The following is a 17,904-nucleotide window of genomic DNA, read 5'->3' as shown; positions in this document are numbered from 1 at the left end:
TGATGTCATACTTGTTCCCACTTCAAGAGAAATGCAGAGAACACTAACTCAAGAAATTCAGTAGTGGTAATGAAAACATTGTATGATACAAATGCAATTCTTCATTAAAATAAAACTGAACTGACAAGTGTAGATGGAAGTGTCTCAGCCATTACTCACATGTGAACTGAATATACGCAAGCAAGGCCTGAACTATCTTGACCAATGTTAAAAGGAAAGGAAATTTAAACAAAAAGTACCAATGTATGGTATATTTTCTCCAGTCACTTCTGCCTAGAAAAAGCAGGTCCACTTCATGCATTCCATTTAGTGTATTTTTTAGTTTTATTCATTTAGCAATGCAACATATTTTCATGTCCCTCAGAAAAAGCAAATTCAGTTCATTTAGAATTCGAAACCCCATTTTCCACATTTTTATGCTAAATATTTTGTAACCTCAGTTATTATCATAAGTTGAATGTAAGATTATCTACAAATACACATGCCATCTACAGGACAAAAGAATTTCCTAAATACAAAATGAAATGTGGAAAAATATCTAAATAATAGTGCAAAGGTCTATACATACTTCTCTTTGCCAACTCATATTAGGTTTTTAGCTCAAGTATCTTTGGCTTTCTTCCAGATTAAATGCCAGTTAGACAGACCCGCCCGCTTACCCTTTCAAGGTAGATAGCAACAGTGGTGAGCTCTAATCATTTACAAAGGTCATGATTGGAAGCTAGCCCGTAAGCAGTCATTTAAAATTCGATTGATCCCTATTTGTAGTCAGGGAAAGAAAATGGACATTTCAGCTGTATTGTAATTATGAGGCTTCAAGGCAACTGTAAATAGATGTGCAAATCGAGATACTGGCAAATACCTTAGAGAAGAAATTATTACTATAGTATAACATATATCCAGGAAAGGTTGAAGATAAAACTGCATATAAAAAAAGATCAATCATCTTTTTGCTAATTTGCCATGCTTGCCAGCCTATAAGGGTTATCACAATTATCAGAAGTCTGATGAATATTTAAGCAAGGGCCAACTGGCTTGGAGTGATCTCAGACGAAGTTGTAAAGTGGATGGCTTCACAGAATAAGAAATTTTGTGCTGGAGGAAGTATTCATTTCCTGGGAAGTGCAGGTCAAAAATAAAGTCTGATAGATAACTGGTATCATGTAGAAGTTGTTATATGAGTATCTTATTCAAAGTCACCATTTTCATTTAGCACACGACAGGAAATCTGGGTCAGCCAATGGAGCCAGGCTCTGTTCTACTGACACTGGGTGAATATCACCAAGACCCTTCCCTTCAGTTCCCCGTGGCTCTCACCCTGCTTCACACAGCTTGTCTATTTATCAGGCTATAAAGTTTCAAGACATGAATCCTCCTCAATATGCCTTACTTATAATCTGGCCCCAGTTGGACTAATACACACTAATACAAATAAGGAATATGTTGCCAGGTACAAAAACTCCAGACAAAAACACAATACAGTTTCTGATATTGGTTTTACAGTACACACCTTGGTATACTACAATAGAAAACAAAACCATCTTACGTAAACTTCAAAGAATGTTGATCATAAAAATATCAAATGCATCAAATATATTTGCATCATCAGTACAACCACAGTATCCTGGTGTTTTACATAATAAGAGCTGAAGTGGTGAAATACTTGACAGATATTATAGTACACAAATTCTCATCAATCTTTTAAAAATTCTTTATTGCTGGTGATTCCCCCTTCCACCCCAAGCTCATCTGAAGGCAGAGGATGATAAAATTACGAAAATTATGAAAATAATCAAAAGAATTATGACCCTGATACTGATATTACCAACAAGAGCCTTCATCTTGCAGTGGTTACTTTAGCTGGCTTAAGGGAACATATTTGCACACTCACTGTTAACTATTAATTTGCTTACAATGAAACATCTTTGCAGTTTATGGATACTTACTAGTGAGACACTTGACAAGATTCCTAGATGTTATTTAACATCCTGGAGCAGACTAACCACCATTGTTGGCTTCTTCATACCTTTATTCCAACTTTCTCTGATTTCCATCTCTAAGTCACATACTTCTGTTTATTTATACCCTACATGAGATTATCTGTACTAGTCTCTTTCCTACTCATCACCTGACCCTTCAGAAAAAATATCATCCCCAGTTGTAATCTTTGTTTAAAAAAGCAGTATCTTGGCTCTGGTGAAAAGAAGGGGACGCTACACCCTTCATAAAGATATTTACATGTACAACGTGGCTGCTAACATCCGATTCAACAGGAGCTTTTCAAAATTAATGCCACGGAGATGGGAGCTATTTTTAATAGTCATAAAACCTGATATGGTTATCGCAGGTAACTTGCAAGAAGTTTAGGAATATCCAAGGACTTTCATGGGAGTTGTGTAAATACAGGTGTTTAATAACTCTGCTTTGGTGTCAACAGAGATTACTTTTAAGACGTACCACTTGTACCACCAGACGCCACATGCATGATCCAGACCACTGGAGAATCTTCTCCCCACTATACTCTAGAACTGTATTCACTGCAACAAGTGGAAATGACTTTGCAACCAGTTTTGCATACACAGCTCCAAAGTAATCACCCTCTGAAATCTCAGCACTAAGAGTAGGGCGAATTAAATGTAGCCATCTTCAGTGTTCCGAAATTACTCTTAAAAGTAACTGAAACTAAAGGTACTTAAGCTTCTTACTCTACTTTAAAGTAACAAAACAGACTTTTATTACAGTATAGTTTATCTTCTAATTAAGCCAGTTAATAATTTCTGGATAGTTAAACAAATGAAGCACCTGTTAATATCTATACATTCTGATAAAATAAATAAATTTCCTGTTAATTAACATGATTTAGCAGAAGTGAATCTAACTCAGTACATCAACCAACAAGATGCTACTATTTGATAGCTGTATTCATTCACATTCTCATTTTCATATTGGACTGCTGATGTAGTATCATTTTTCAACTTGCCTTCATCACAATTAATATGGATATATTTGTCAATAGTATATTCAAATTTCTACCCTCTGGGAGAAAAGCAATGCTTCATTCAGAACCACACTAATCAACAACAATTAACTTTTTTGAAAGTCAAAATATTAATCTAAAACACAAATATTCTGATATATAATACAAGGAAAATGCTTATAAATGAGATGCTGTTCCTTGCTCCTTATCTTATCCCAATTTATTTTTAGCATGCCATTTACTTACTGAGAGGTATTCCACTACTTAATGACAACTTTAACTTAGATATCTTTGATGAAAAAGTACAGTATAAAAATTAAGCACCAGTATTTTTTCACACAGTGAAATTTTTTAGGTTGTGATGATACCACAACATTAAAACCCCAGGAAGAACACTAGTTCACTACTTCAATATAGCTAACAACAGAGGTCCTAGAATTTTAGTTTGTTTTCCTTAGATCATTATTTGTTATGATACATTTATGTATTTCAGAAAGAAATGCCACAAGCCATATGCCACAAGGAAAACAGCCAGATGTCTATCTAAAGTATCAACATTAGATCTTAAAATCTAGATTTAATAATTTCCAAAAACCAAGAACGCACTTATCCATGGCATGCTTTGTAAGTAATTTTTGCAACAGAAACCAAGCATTTTAGTCCTTTTTCACTTTAAGCCTTTTCTGTACTACAAGCCATCGTGAGAACTGTCACTGAGATAATAATAAATATGTGGTGTTAATACGCTTAGTGAATATTTTTTTCTTCTTAGAATCACAGACTGGTTTGGGTTGGAAGGGACCTTAAAGCTCATCTTGTTCCAACCCCCTGCCACAGGCAGGGACACCTTCCACTAAACCAGGTTGCTCCAGGCCCTGTCCAAGCTGGCCTTGAACACTGCCAGGGATGGAGCAGCCACATTCTTAGATTTCTGCTTCCACCGGTAGTTGTGGCAGTCCACACCACTGTAAGAAACCACCTGCTTCACAACTGGGTATGGTTTAATTTTCAAGACTTAAGAACTTCCATCCATTACACTAGTATCATAATAACCACAGAGAACAGTGAAGATTATTTTCCACTTTCTTCCAAGATCAACTAAACCACGAGTAAATTCAAGGAAATTCTGGCTAGATGAATAAATTCTTATGGATTTGTTTAAGGTATGAATTTAGTCTGGAAAGGCAACTGTAAAACAAATGCTGGATACTTGGTACAAACACCTACAGATCTCAAGTCAAACACCTTCTCCAATCCAGAAAATTAAATGGCCTGGCAGTAGCTATGATCTGTACTGTCAACAGAGGAGTCTCCCTCTTCAGTAAGAACAAAAGTCTGTTAACATCAGCTATGCAAACATCCCAGTGAACCTAGCTTGCTCAGCTGAATCCGCAGGAAAAAGAAATGTCACACAGTAAATGAAGCACTGCACTACGCATCAGAAAGACAGAAGTTGTACAAAATCATGAGCAAAAAGCATCTTGAAAGGAAGGTGAAGTGTGCTCCAAATGGAGGGCAAAGACAACGCAAACTGAAATTAGCTTTTTTTAAAGCAGAAATGTAGACCAAAAATGGCCCTGAGCTACACCTAGTAATGACCACACCTAGAGAAAATTTCCTTCAATATGATCAGAAAGTAAGAGGATGACTGGAACTCTTAACAATTCAAGCCTACATATAAATACCTTCTAAAATACAAGGGAGAAGAGGGAGGGGTCAAAGACGTGTTTATCTACCTACAGGCAGAAATCAGGTATGTATTTTGGCTTGGAAGGAAAATAACCCAGTGACAGAGACACAGAAATGATTGTGAAGATAAAGAAGGACTAAGAGCTTGAGGAAGTATTCAAGTATGTTTAAATATTGTCAGTACAGGATTTGATAAGGGAACAGAAGCTAAGTTGTAAAAGTAAGTTTCTATAGGCTCAGAGCTGACTTAGCCCACAAAGCACTAGATTTTGGCTACTTTCAATTTCCAAATTAGTTCAGAAATACCACCTCAGAAGAAGAAAAGAGGACCAAGAAGAGACTAACAGCACAACAGAAGCTATAAATATCGACAGACAGTAAACCATAAACAAGAATGAAGACAGCCAGGAATGAACATCAAACAGGAAACGGGCAAAAGAGAGCACTAAATGGCAGAAATGTTTGATGAAAGCAAGATCATATAAACAATGATTTAAGCATTGATTTCTAGCCAATAGGCATCAATGGAGATCCCTCCTAATTCTGTTTGTGATGGACGGTTTAATTCCTGGTAAGAGGGTCATATGCTGGGAAAAGCTTGTCTTAATTGATGGTTCTGCGACATATATCTATCAGTCTCAGACAGTAATTACATCCCCTGGAAAAACACCTCTTTTACAGAGGAGGGCCTGAAATGTGGAACCATTACACACGTCCTAAGACACCCACAACAGAAGGTGCAATTAAAAAATGAAACTCATTAAAAATGCTGGCAGTAACCTAAACAAGTTCAGGACAATGATCAAGAAGGATCAGCGAACATCAGAGAGCGTGTCTTGAAAAAGAGATAATGTCTGCAGACTGCCCATGCTGTGCTTCTGCCTCTCCTTTGCATTTCTGAAGTCTCTAAAGGTCAGCAGAACTCCTACAGCAATAGCACACTGGCTGGTAAGAAACTAGTCCAAAGAAGCTAAAGTTTAGAAGTGGCACTGCAATAATGCAATATCAGAGAAGTTTTACATGCGTAACAATAAATCATGCACTGAACATGTTCTGTGATACACTTAAACACTCACAGCTCTACCGAATTATATCTAATATTCTACAATACAAAGCTGGATGCTACTTCTCCACATGTGCTCTCCCACAACTCCGTGAAAGCTCTGATCCTCACCTGCAACGGCTGTACATCTATCTGATATAGATCAAGATTTTAGTTTACTGAAAGTGTGTGCGCGTTGGGTTTTTTTCCTTCTTCCTTTTCTTTCCCCCCTTCTCTTTTTCGTTTTAACAACAGTCAAAAATTATTGCACAGTATTTGAAAAAAAACATCCTGAGCAAAGACTAAGCTGGGAACGTTTCAGCCCCCAAGATGAGTGTTTCTCAAAATAATGAGCATCTGAATAGAGTACTGGAACCTTAACTGGAGTACTTTTGACGAAGTCTCTTTCCTACAATAGACATTTGTGTTTGTGACATCTAATTTCATTATGGTGTAGAAGTTTATCCAAATTTTTCATTAACATTTGCCCTATTACTTTGAACACTATGTATGTCAAACTTCTGATACAGAAAACAGTGCATCTTGCCTTTCATCTTTATTTTTCCCTGAAAAAAGCTGCCTTAATTGTAATTTTCTCCAGTCATGTACATTACTGAGTTAAATGCAATTTTTAAAATAATTATCAGTAAAACTACAATTTTATTTCCTTAATACTCAGATCACATACTGTCTGAAGTGATTCATATATATATTCATATTTGTAGGTTTAATTTTCTTGGAAGTCTCCTTAAAAGCTTACTTACAGCTGACAAAAAACCAGAAGCATGAAGAATTTTAAGAGTGATTTTAAGAAGTTTTGTAATTTTTTAACATACTTCATCTCTAGTACTATTTTATTCCCCAAATATTTTCAAGTTCTTACCCCACTAGTCCCTTTAATCAACTAATGCTCTTTATAGGTATCTGTCAACTTCTTTTGGTTAATTCTATATATTCTGATTGGTTGCCTTTTTGATTTTCCAAATACAATGCACTGTTTTAGTTTAACTTAAAACCATTTATTTCTGCAGCTGTCCAGCCATCTCCTGAGCTTCATATTCCCATCTATAGTAATACAAGGTATAATACTTTTTTTAACAAAGATATGTCTCAAATTTCTCTGAAAGAATTCTCTAACTATGTAGGCTCTTCTATACTAAGCAGATACAGATCATTTGAACAAAGGGTTTCTGAGGCACAGAAAACTGGCAGGATCAATATTACTATAGCTGGCAACTTTCTGAGATGCCAGTAACTTATTTGTAGTAAATCAGAAAAAGTTCTGAAAAAAATTCCCTAAGATCTGTTATTTTATTTTTTGTTATTGGTCTTAATTTTATTTCGAAGCAACACAAGAATGGACAATTACAAATCTTCTCAAACTGTTCTTCAAAGGAAACGAGACATACTCGTACAGTATAAATAAGACTACTTAAGAAAACCTGTCAAAAAGCTTGATGGCTTACTCACAGGCTCCTTAATTTAAGTGCAAGCAACAGAAGAATATCCTCACTTCTGGGGAACTGGTGAGAAAGATCGATTGACATCTTTTCCCAGGTCTTTTTTTAATCAAAGTGGGGGTTTACTATCCTCTCAAGATTTCTAGGATGTTCTCCTTTCCAGCTGAAGTGAGACACTGTGTGAGGGCTCCAGAATAGATATTTTAATGAAGATTTGGGAATATAAAATACAGTGAAAACATGTATGAATGACAGTCATGTCTAGATTTACAAACTAGTTACAAAGAGTAGAAAACTTGTTGAGCTGTGGCTTTAGATAGGGAGGTCTGACAGAAACACTGGGATAATGGGAGCTAACTCAACTAGTAAAAGTGAGGAAAATATGCTTTACTTTTTTAAAAATTATGCACTGGAAAACACAAGGGTCAGATGAACCTCACAACCAAGCTTTCCACCAGCTCCCCACACCTGCAGCTGGAGTGCGTGCAGTAACTCCCAAAGGCTATGCTGTCCACTGTAACACAGTGTTAAAGGTTGTACTAGAACAAGAACCAATGGCTCTATTTTTCAGATGGCGAAGTGTCCTTGAAAGAAACATTTCTGAAAATACCCCTTAAAGAATCTTTCATTGTATCCGAGTAATACAACAGCTCTTGGATACTGAAAGCTCTCCATGGCCGCTACAACTCCTCACTAGTACTATGAGACTCCAATCAAGAATTTTATCTGCACATCTTCTCTGTGCATCACGAGTTTCGATAGCATAGCATGGCCTTTCGTTACTTTTATTTCAATTCCATGTCTGGCACACACTTGAAATCTGAAATAATTAAGAACCAGTACAACAGAACTGTAGCAAAAACATAGGGAATGTATGTTCTTGGTTAGTGCATCAATGGAGTCAACTGAAGACCAAGGTACACAGGTAGATCTCAGCTTTGTGGAAGTGGAGAGTGACAGAAGTCATACCATAAAATCTCAAGTCAACCTGAAGCATTTTGCCCATTAAAAAAAAAAAAAAAAAAAAAAAAAAAAAAAAAATCTTCGGTAAAATTTCTCTGCCTATATGCCATTACCACAAAACTTCAAAATAGCAGAAATTTTAAGTGCATTTTAAATACTAGTTAATCAGAAATTCTGGTAAGAGGCTTTATTAACTAGATTATTCCAAAAGAAAATGCCCAGATTTTGATACCAGTCCTCTCACATTCTTATGGGAAATCTGCATCTTGAAACTGCTAGCCTCATTTGAGGAAATGAGGCAAATGTAGCAATCTACTAAAAATCATTTGGCTGTAATAAGTAATCTTAATCAAATAGTTCAAGAGAATGGCACTGAAGTTAATTTCTGAAGTCATAAACAGATGGGAAATGTGTAGTGTAGAGACTGGTTGTGCACTTTTAACACAATATCCTTTTTTGCAGTCTGGATTGTGGTTTTATCAAGTCTAAGTGACATGACAAAAACAATTTTATTTTGAAACTATATTCAACTAGAGAATGCGCAGCATAGTGAGTATGCTACTCTTTTCCAAAGTGAGATTTGAGGCAGAGCAATATCGGGAACAAAAATAGCCAGATGCCCACGTCCTTTCTCCCTCTTAAAAGTCATGGGAATAGGGCTGGGGGTTCACTTGCAAAATGGAAGTTCCACTGGGGATGCAAAACAACCTCAAAATTTAAATAATCTACATCTTTTCTATTTTGGATTTAACTACAGCAAAACCGCTACCTCTCATTTCTCCTGCAGATCAAGGCAACAACATACCACAGTGTGGGGACAAAATATTTCAAGAAATTTTTCATACACTGACAAGTAGTAAATTAGGGAATCTTGTAAGTACAATACAGTAGTCATCCCCTTCTATTGATCACATATAATTTACATCTTATAAAGATGTGAATTCTTGCATTCTCACTCCACAAGGAAAATCTCAATGATTTATTCATTTCAAATAAAAAATAGAAGGTAGATGAGAAGAATTACTTCACAGGCTGTAGCTTTCTCAGGGCACTAGTGCTAGGCTCTTCTTTCGCACTGCCCGAAGGGCCTTTGTGTGCAAGTCCCTCTAATTAACAAGGTGAATCATGCAGCAGTTCCCTAATTAGTGAACATGACAAGCCAATGGAAACAAGCAGGCAGACCTGGCGTACAGATATGGTCAACAAAAGGCACACCATTAAAAAAAAATATGCATCTTTCACATAAATAAAATAAAAAAAGTAAGAGAACTAGCATAATATCTAATTTCCCTTTTCATGTTTTATGCTTATTCCTCATTTACTGCAGATATAAATAACAACACAATAAATCAAGGTTTCCAACTGCAAGTCAGACCACCTCTCCAAAATCAAAGAGTAGCTATCCTACGTAAGCATCTGCTTAAGGGGCATTATTTGTTTTCTCTCATTTTCTGCTTTAAAGAACTGCAGTTACGTTAAGCTTAGGACTTTCAGAATCCCTTAATTAATTCTATTCAGAATTATTTTTTTCTTGAAATCCTTTTTCACCAATAGATAAAACGAGTGCAATAGTTGCACTTTTATTATTCCATTATACAAATGCCTACATTCCCAATATGTAATAATCTCTAACTTTTGTAAAAGAAAAAATAAATAATAAAAGTGAATAATCAAAGAATCAGATTTGCATTAAAAAGGAAATGAGATGATCTAAAATGTTCCTCCTTACATTCATCTTTTCAAGTAAAATATTTTAAATCTTCCACTCTTCCTTCTTCTTCTCCCCAAAATACTCTGCCATCTCCAAAACACATGGGGGTTTAATTCATTTTCCATTTATTGCAAATTGAACCTTTGATTTAGATCTTAACAATCCTTCAACTTATTACAAGTCTAAAATGTGTATCACCAACAGTGGAATATAATTCTTCACAGAAAAATTCCACTATATTCTTCAGTCTCTATTCCTTGGTACATTAGACTAAGTGAGTAAGGCTACAGACTCTCCTCTCATTACAGCTTCCTCTTCCTCACAATCTTGAAAAGAAATATTTCTGACTTTCCTCTTCTAATTGGGTAAGAATTTCCTTACATTCTAAAATTAATGTTCAAAATACTGATGTCTAAAACCACCTTCACTTTTCTGATCAGTCCAGTTTTAAAAACATGAGATTAAAATACTGGCCCCTAAGTAATAAAGGGTTTTACATGCTTTTAAAGATTCTTTTTTGGGGGGTATAAATTTGAAGAATATATAATAAGATTCTATTGTAGAACTGATCAACTGTTTCAAAACTGTTTTAAGTTCAGTGGGAATATCCACAATAGATAGTATCAGAGATCATGAGCAGAAACCTAAAATCACTACAAGCTATTTGCTATGGTTTTTTCCTTTCTCAGCATGTGAGCCTCCCCTATCTTCTCTCAGATTCCACTCAACGTAACCATTCTTAGGACAGTGCAGAAGAGCTTTAAACACAGGCTGAGAAGTATCCTCTTTTAACATCAAGGTACAATGGATAATCTGCTAACAACTGAACTATGATCTGCCATATGCACAGAGGAAGTATTCAGCAAACAACCTGTCACAAACGCTTACTGTTTCAGTAACCAACTCACCAAAGGACTTTGCTTTATAAAATATACTACAAACTCTGGCACACAATTTATTATCAAAGACAACTGTAATTAAATGCAAAACTACTGCAAAGAGAAAATAGATTTGGTGCATTAAAAAGCTTTCTTCTTTGCATCTTACATACCAAAATCAAAGCAAGGAGATTGGAAATACATGCTAAATATGCAAAACAAAAAAATCAATGCAAAATCACAAAATTTTGAGTTGCTTTTCAATTAAATGGTAGAAGTAAACACAATTATTATATATATATCTAACCACAAAAATATTCTGCATTTAAGGAAAAACGTTAAATGCAGCTGATAACAAGAAATCATAATTGTCCACAAGAGATGCTTTGATATGAGATTGTGTCTAATACCAGACAGACAAATTCTGTTTGTTTTGAATACTGCTACCGATGTCAATAAAGTTATCCCAGAGTCTCAATGGTGTAACAGAGAAGAAATCAATTTCCAATATTTTAAATATGAGGAACTCATATTTTAAAAAGTGACAGGAGTAAAAACACACAACGAGGCACACAGGGCAAAAATAAAAATCTCTGAGATGAAACAGTCAGATCATTCTCCTATTTGCCACATAGTCTACCACATGTTCTCAGCATTCTCATGTCGGCATGCCTGCTCAGGCAGACATTTCCTTCTCCATCAGATTTACCGGGTTTGTTTTTCAAATTTCAGTACTTAGCCAGAAATAACGTCTCCACATACATAGTTGGGCAGATGAGTGTTTTTTACTCAGGAATTATTTTTAATGCCTCAGTTAAAATTACATATTTATGAAATGTACATTTATTATTTTTTTCTTTTGTATAACTGAGCAGATCACAGAAATCATCACATATTGCAATGTTCACAGAAGCATCAGTTGACAAATTTACGAAATATAGGCATTTTAGATAACATGACAATGTACAAAATATTAAAATATATGTTATAATCACTCTATACCCAGAACATCAAAAAAACACAGAGTAGAATGCTGTCACATACTACTGAAACCCAGCACCTTCTACTGAGCACTATGACTGCATGCAACACACACACAAGTTTAGCTCAACAGTGAAGTGTGTTTTATCTCAGTGTAAATTACTGAGATTAAACCTTGACAAAACTGGGATTAACAACTGGTCTCTGAAAACCATGCCAGTCTCTCATGACCTCAAGTTACCTTTTTCTTCCAAGAAGTGACATCTCTAGCATAATCCAGAGCATTGTTTGACTTCTGCATCCTAAAATAATGTACAAGTTTTCAATCTGAGACTAAATTAGAGAAATTTTAGGGTTAGTTAGTGTCGCTGCATGTTCTTCAGGTATTTTCCATGAAAGCTGGAGGTCTATATCATTCTATCTACCTTTTTAATGATCACCTAGATCATTAAAAGGGTAAAATATATAAAAGATGTAAACAATTTATATTCTTAGAAGGGGGAAAAAATCATCCTGTATTTGTGTATTCTGACATACCCCAGTAAACAGTAAATTCCCTCAACATATTCCTTAAGAAGGAAAAACCAGCAGTTGCTAATGACATAACACGATTAAAACAGAGAACAATTTTGTTGAATATTGAATTTATTCTGCCTCAAAATAGGAAGAAGTGCTTTACTTAATTATAACAGCAGCATATACAGTGAAGTAATAATGTATATTGAATAACTTTCTTAATTATCACCTGTCATAGTAAGATACAGCAGATACCCCTACGTATTCTACAGGTACCCTACACTGGGGAGCTTATCTCACTTCTCCAGAGCTGGCAGATGTCAATTAGAGCCACAAAGTGCTGGGCTGCCTTAAGACTATGGGCACCTTATGAAAACAAACTTTACAAAAATTTAAACATGGATTTTGAAAATAAATAGACAAAATTATCCTATTTCTCATTAAAATGTTTTCTGTTCTCATCAATCTCACTTCTATTATATTTGTAGCGAAGTCAACATTCTCCCTTTCTCCTGTCTTCCTGCGTACAATTAACACCTAAGTTAAGTTTTCATGTTTCTAATTTCCCATTTGGTATATGTGACACCTTCCTAAAACTTACTTGACTTGCCTGACATGTCTGCCAGGTATGAGCACTTCTTCCAGAAGAGATTTTTTTTTTTTTTTTTTTTATTTTTTTAATTATTCTTACTTTTGGGGAAATTTATAGATTTTGATACACCTTAACATGTGAATATGGCTTTTGACCACGCAGGGTGAAAATCATCTTAAAAACCTGACAGTATGTCAAAAAAACAAGATGAACACCATGTAGATTTCTGAAGATTTCTCTTACTTCTTTTTAAAGGATATAAATGCCTGTTCTGAACATAAATAGATTTACTAGTTGCAAAGGGAAAGGACACGGAAGTGTAAGGAAGCCTACTCTGTATTTCAGATGGCTTATTTAGGTTTTCCTATGGCTGTGCAGAGTCAATAAACCCATGAACTGTAATTGCATCATAGTGGTTTTCAATTCCCTTCCCTTCAATCCTACATATAGTGAGATATCAGTTTTAAGGAAGCTGTAACACCTCAGTGTACAGACACTCGTCAGCACAAATATATAATGTACTTTCCCATTCCAGAAAATCCCATTCTCATCTTTCTGACTATTCCTCTGGAAAACTAGAAGTTAACCTCCAATTCGAACAATTTTCAACACTAAATGAAAATAAAAGCCTTGCAAATAATTACACAACTGCCTAATAAGGTTACAAACACAGTGATACTTTTCAAGTGTACATTTCAGACATAGCTGTATCTACTTTTAGTAATACATACTTGAGGGAAAAACAATCATCCTGTTTACATTGTGAATGGCAAGAATACATTTTATTCATTTTTAAAAATACTGTTCCTAAGGGGAAACTACTTTTTCGGGGTATGTTAAGCAGTATGTTACAACTAAGATGATGTAACTATTGGGAGACTCACAGGCTGACACAAAGGTATTCTTAATGACAAGGTTAAACTAAAAATAGGGAATAGATGCCAACACACTTTTCATGACCTCTACACATTACTGACTAGCCACCAGCCTTGTAGTTTAGGAGAAGAGCATGCAGATAACTGAGCTACAGACAGAAATGTTTAGTATTTACTACATCAAAATTGACACTTTTTATTCTGCTGTTGAGCATTTTAAATATTCCTTATAACTCTACCATAATAAACTACCTGAAAATGACAACAAAGCTAATGTTCCCATTACTCCACAATAAATACATACATATGTAAGTACATAAACATAAATACTAACATCCCAGCACAGACAGATAGGAGACGCTGACGAGCCTTGTACAAAAATTATGAGACTTTTACAAAGCACATTTACAGAATCAGATTATTCCTTTGTATCTGATTTTATAATCAGATAAATAAAATATTCTTGAAGAGATCTGTGAAAATTTATGTCTTGGGTATCTTATAAGTTACTTGGAGATACACAGAAATATTGCATGTACATATTTTAACTCTCTCAAAAAATGTGCTGGTAAGGAAGTTTTAAATTACTCTTTAAAATTTTACTACTACAGCTCCAACTTCAGCTTTAACTCTGCTCCCATGAATTCTTTCATATTCTACTAACAGGCTAGAAACAGGTCATGGATTTTATGAAACGCAGTGTGTTCTACAAAACATATACATTTGAAACAAGGTCCTGCCACTGTAAAATGACAGAACATGCAAATACCCTTCCAGACTACAGCCGAGAAGTAGATGTGGGGACCACGGGTAGACCTTTGTATGTGAGCCTTGCACAAAGAAAAGACTGAAGATTTGTCAGCAGGAGGTATGCAGCTGATTGCTGATGGCCAGCTGCCTGCTGCCGGTGCAATGTGCAGCACCCAGACTGAGTGGGCAGAGGAACAGAAGATTTAGTAGGTGCGTCTCGATCCCCTTAGGTCATCTCATGTGACGGCAGCGCCTGGAGAAACTGGGGGCAGATGAAAGCTGGCAGCTGTGTGCTGCCTCGGGCGCTCCAGGGCTGCCAAACAGGGCTTACAAACATGTTAGCTCAGCGGCAGAATTAAAGCCCTCAATTCAGGTTTATTTTGGGGTAAGAAACCAATGTGCATACAGAGGATGGGGGAAAACTTGCCCTGCAGGCTGAAGCCTAAGTACACCTTGACCTCTCCTTACAAGCTATAGAGCAAAGCAGGCTTGACTAAGGGACAAAACAACTAAATAATAATTTAGATTGTTGTCCAAGCAAACTCCTCAGTTTCTGACAAGCTGACACAGCTGACATTTGCTGCCCTCTGCTTATTAAATAGGCAATCATATTCTGAAGTCTAAAGCGCTATTATTTTGCCAGATCAACAGGGAAGTAAATCTGTCGCAGTGTTCAGATAAAACAGTTGTGATTTTTCCACATTTATGGCTTGCTCCAAATGAAAATATTGCTTCTCTCCCACACACTTTTCCCTTTCCTTTCCTTCCTTTCTCTTTTCTTCATCTCCCTTTCTTTCCTTTCTTTCCTTCCCCTTTCCTCTTTTCTGGCTGTGCCAACGTGACAAATTAAGCACAAGGTTGTTTCTACCTAAGGAAGACAGATATTTAGACAACATACCAGTGAGGCAGAAGAGGAACGGGGAATTCAGCCTTGACATCTTCCTTGTGCAAACTGATTTCATATATATATGTATACATTTAGTTACATAAAAAGATTTTTTTAGAAAAGGAAGTACCATTGCATGTATTCCTCACTGCCTCTCCTGGAACCTCTGGATGCAATTGTCAGTACTCAGGAGAAGCAAAGCCAAGCCATCCTTATCACAAATCTCACACCACAAAGGTGGAAGAAAACAGTTGCCTTATCTCTTCACTGAGGTCTGTTGTCTGGGCACACAAAAGCAATTAGAAAAAGGGGGCTGCCACCCTCCAACTTGTTTAGCAGTGCCTCAAAATCCAAAAGCAGTAGCACTAGTTATTCCTACAGACATGGAAAGAAAACTGCAAGCAACTTGAAGGGCTGCAAATTCTCCTGTTACTTTCCCGCAGTGGAAGGCAGACACCGCTGTCGCAGAACTCATTTTACAACAGAAAGTTGCAGTTGGAGTATTTTGGTGAGATTCAGAAAAGCAAAGTCGCCTTCTAAAGAAATTCTTTACAAAGAGCTTATGCCATTCTAAACTCAAGTTCTGGAAATTCATATTTTAGTAGTCCTGTTGCTTTATAATGAGAGACTACTTGTTACAACAATCTTTTATTAGGCAGGACTCCACCATGAATATACACTCTGGAAGTCAATGTAAACCACAGGGATGGATTTATCCTTCCCTAGCCCCTTGTCAGCTTTTTAAAAAAATTAAACCCATTAAGTAGAGCAGAATTTGTAACAGGTATTCCTCTTTTGGACACATTAAAAACCAAACCAAATATATTTCATAACAGAGCTAAACTCTAACTTGAAAATGGGTCTTGATTCTTCCTCACTAGTTTTATTTGAATATTAGAGTACATAGTTACTTAAAATTTTGTTGGGAAAAGTGACAAAACAATTAAGCAACCTGAAAGGAAAAGCCAACTTTTACAAGTCTATACAACTTTTACTTGTTTAATGTCCCCAGATTCTCAGAGAGCCACATGGGAACCTTTTGGTAGCCAGGTAAAACAATCACTATATTTCACTTGCATACATAGCTGCTAATGTCTCAAATAGCAGACTGCATCAGTACAAATACAGTTGTCATACAAAATCTAAAAGAAATCACACTGCTGCTGTGTTAATTTGAAGGCTGCTATCTTCCAAATGCCTCTTCTAGACTGAGACCTCAGCTATACAACAAACAGTGCCTGACTAGACAGCTTGCCTTCTTGTTCCTATCCTGTCCCATTTTGTTTCACACTAGCTCCCATTCTCGAAGATACGCAGCCTCATTCATCTGTGCTTATAAACAACCTGCATACAAAGACTCACAATTCTGACATGGCTCTTCGTGAGGTAGCACAACACATCAGTATGATACTGATAATCCTTCTCACACAGTGCATTCAAATTTGTATGTAACTCTAGTGAGGGAGTAAACAAAGTTCTAAGACCTTGTTTTCTAGATAGCAAGTATAAATAAATATTAAGAGTGTTCTTTGTATTTTAAAGATGTATCAAGTATAAAAATAGTTTGGTATTTAAGAAGGGCTGTTCATTTAGCTCATATCAGTAAAACAACATTTGCTTTTAGAATGCTAAAAATAACAGTTCTAATCAGTCACAAAAAATAAATATTCATGTTAATTAAACAAGAGCTAGGCAGCATATATACACTAAAATCATGCACCACTGTGGAACTCCACCAACATGGTTTTGTAGAAGGAAATTATTATGTTGGACAGGATTGGACTTAATTTAGATTTCTACTAGACTAATGAGGTAATCTTGGGTCAAGCCTGGGTAAGAGAAAAGACCAAACCCTAAATCTAGCCCTTGATTCAACTCTCATTAATATACATTTCACCCAAGCAGGAATAAATCAATTTGACTCAGTTGGAAAATACTATGGCCATTCCTTTGGTCCCATGGCATTTTTCCATGCCAGTTTTCTGACTCCCTCTACTGCAAGGGTAACACCACACTTCAGCCAAACAACTCCAACACTTCTGCTCTTAACACACGAAAACAGGTTAGATGTGTTCAATTTTTTCTGCTGAATACTAAGACTACTACTGCCTGAAGTTCTTCAGGACTTGTAGAATTCATGACAGGGTAGCACCTTATCCTTGGAAACACAGGAAATATTTCGGCAAAACCAGCTGTCTTTAAACTAATTCGAAATTTTGAAGAGCTACACACCAAGATTCAGATGTAATAAATTTACTGCTGGTTATAGATCTTCTTGTTTCTTCAGCAGCAGTATTTGCGTATGCAAATATAACACTATTCGACTCCTGTCCCTCCCAGGAGTTTGTAAACAACTTCAGTTATCAGCATTTGTGACTTACACATGTAACTGTATCTGTACATCTAAAGCAAAATCGACTGAAAAGGAAAAAAAATACAGTTAAGATAAAACAGTAAGCTTGATAATGCAGCAGGATTTCCAGAAAGCATTTTGACTGGTAACAGACAGGACCAATTCTCTCTGAAATGCAAGTTTAACACTAACATTTGAAGTCACCACAACAACTTTATGACTTCAGGAAAA

At 36.0% G+C, this 17,904-nt stretch overlaps 1 protein-coding gene across 7 annotated transcripts in view; it reads right to left on the bottom strand.

Annotated features, from left to right (window-relative positions):
• Positions 1 to 17,904, bottom strand: part of LOC115601377 (transcription initiation factor TFIID subunit 4-like) — a 144,969-nt gene that overhangs the window by 47,588 nt on the left and 79,477 nt on the right. Inside the window, exon 14 of one of the 7 annotated variants that reach the window (XM_030471298.1) lies at positions 10,314 to 10,658. The exons of 5 other annotated variants lie outside the window; for them this stretch is intronic. In XM_030471298.1, the coding sequence (XP_030327158.1) occupies positions 10,503 to 10,658 (156 nt within the window). In that variant the 3' untranslated portion in view covers positions 10,314 to 10,502. Of the gene's footprint in view, positions 1 to 10,313; positions 10,659 to 15,250; positions 16,775 to 17,904 lie in introns of those variants that run through there. One more of the 7 variants, XM_030471302.1, reaches the window with a different exon arrangement.

This window comes from Strigops habroptila, chromosome Z (genome assembly GCF_004027225.2).
Source record: "Strigops habroptila isolate Jane chromosome Z, bStrHab1.2.pri, whole genome shotgun sequence".
Taxonomy (NCBI): Eukaryota; Metazoa; Chordata; class Aves; order Psittaciformes; family Psittacidae; genus Strigops; species Strigops habroptila.
The sequence above is the reverse complement of the archived record's forward strand: the minus strand, read 5'-3'. Positions and strand labels throughout refer to the sequence as shown.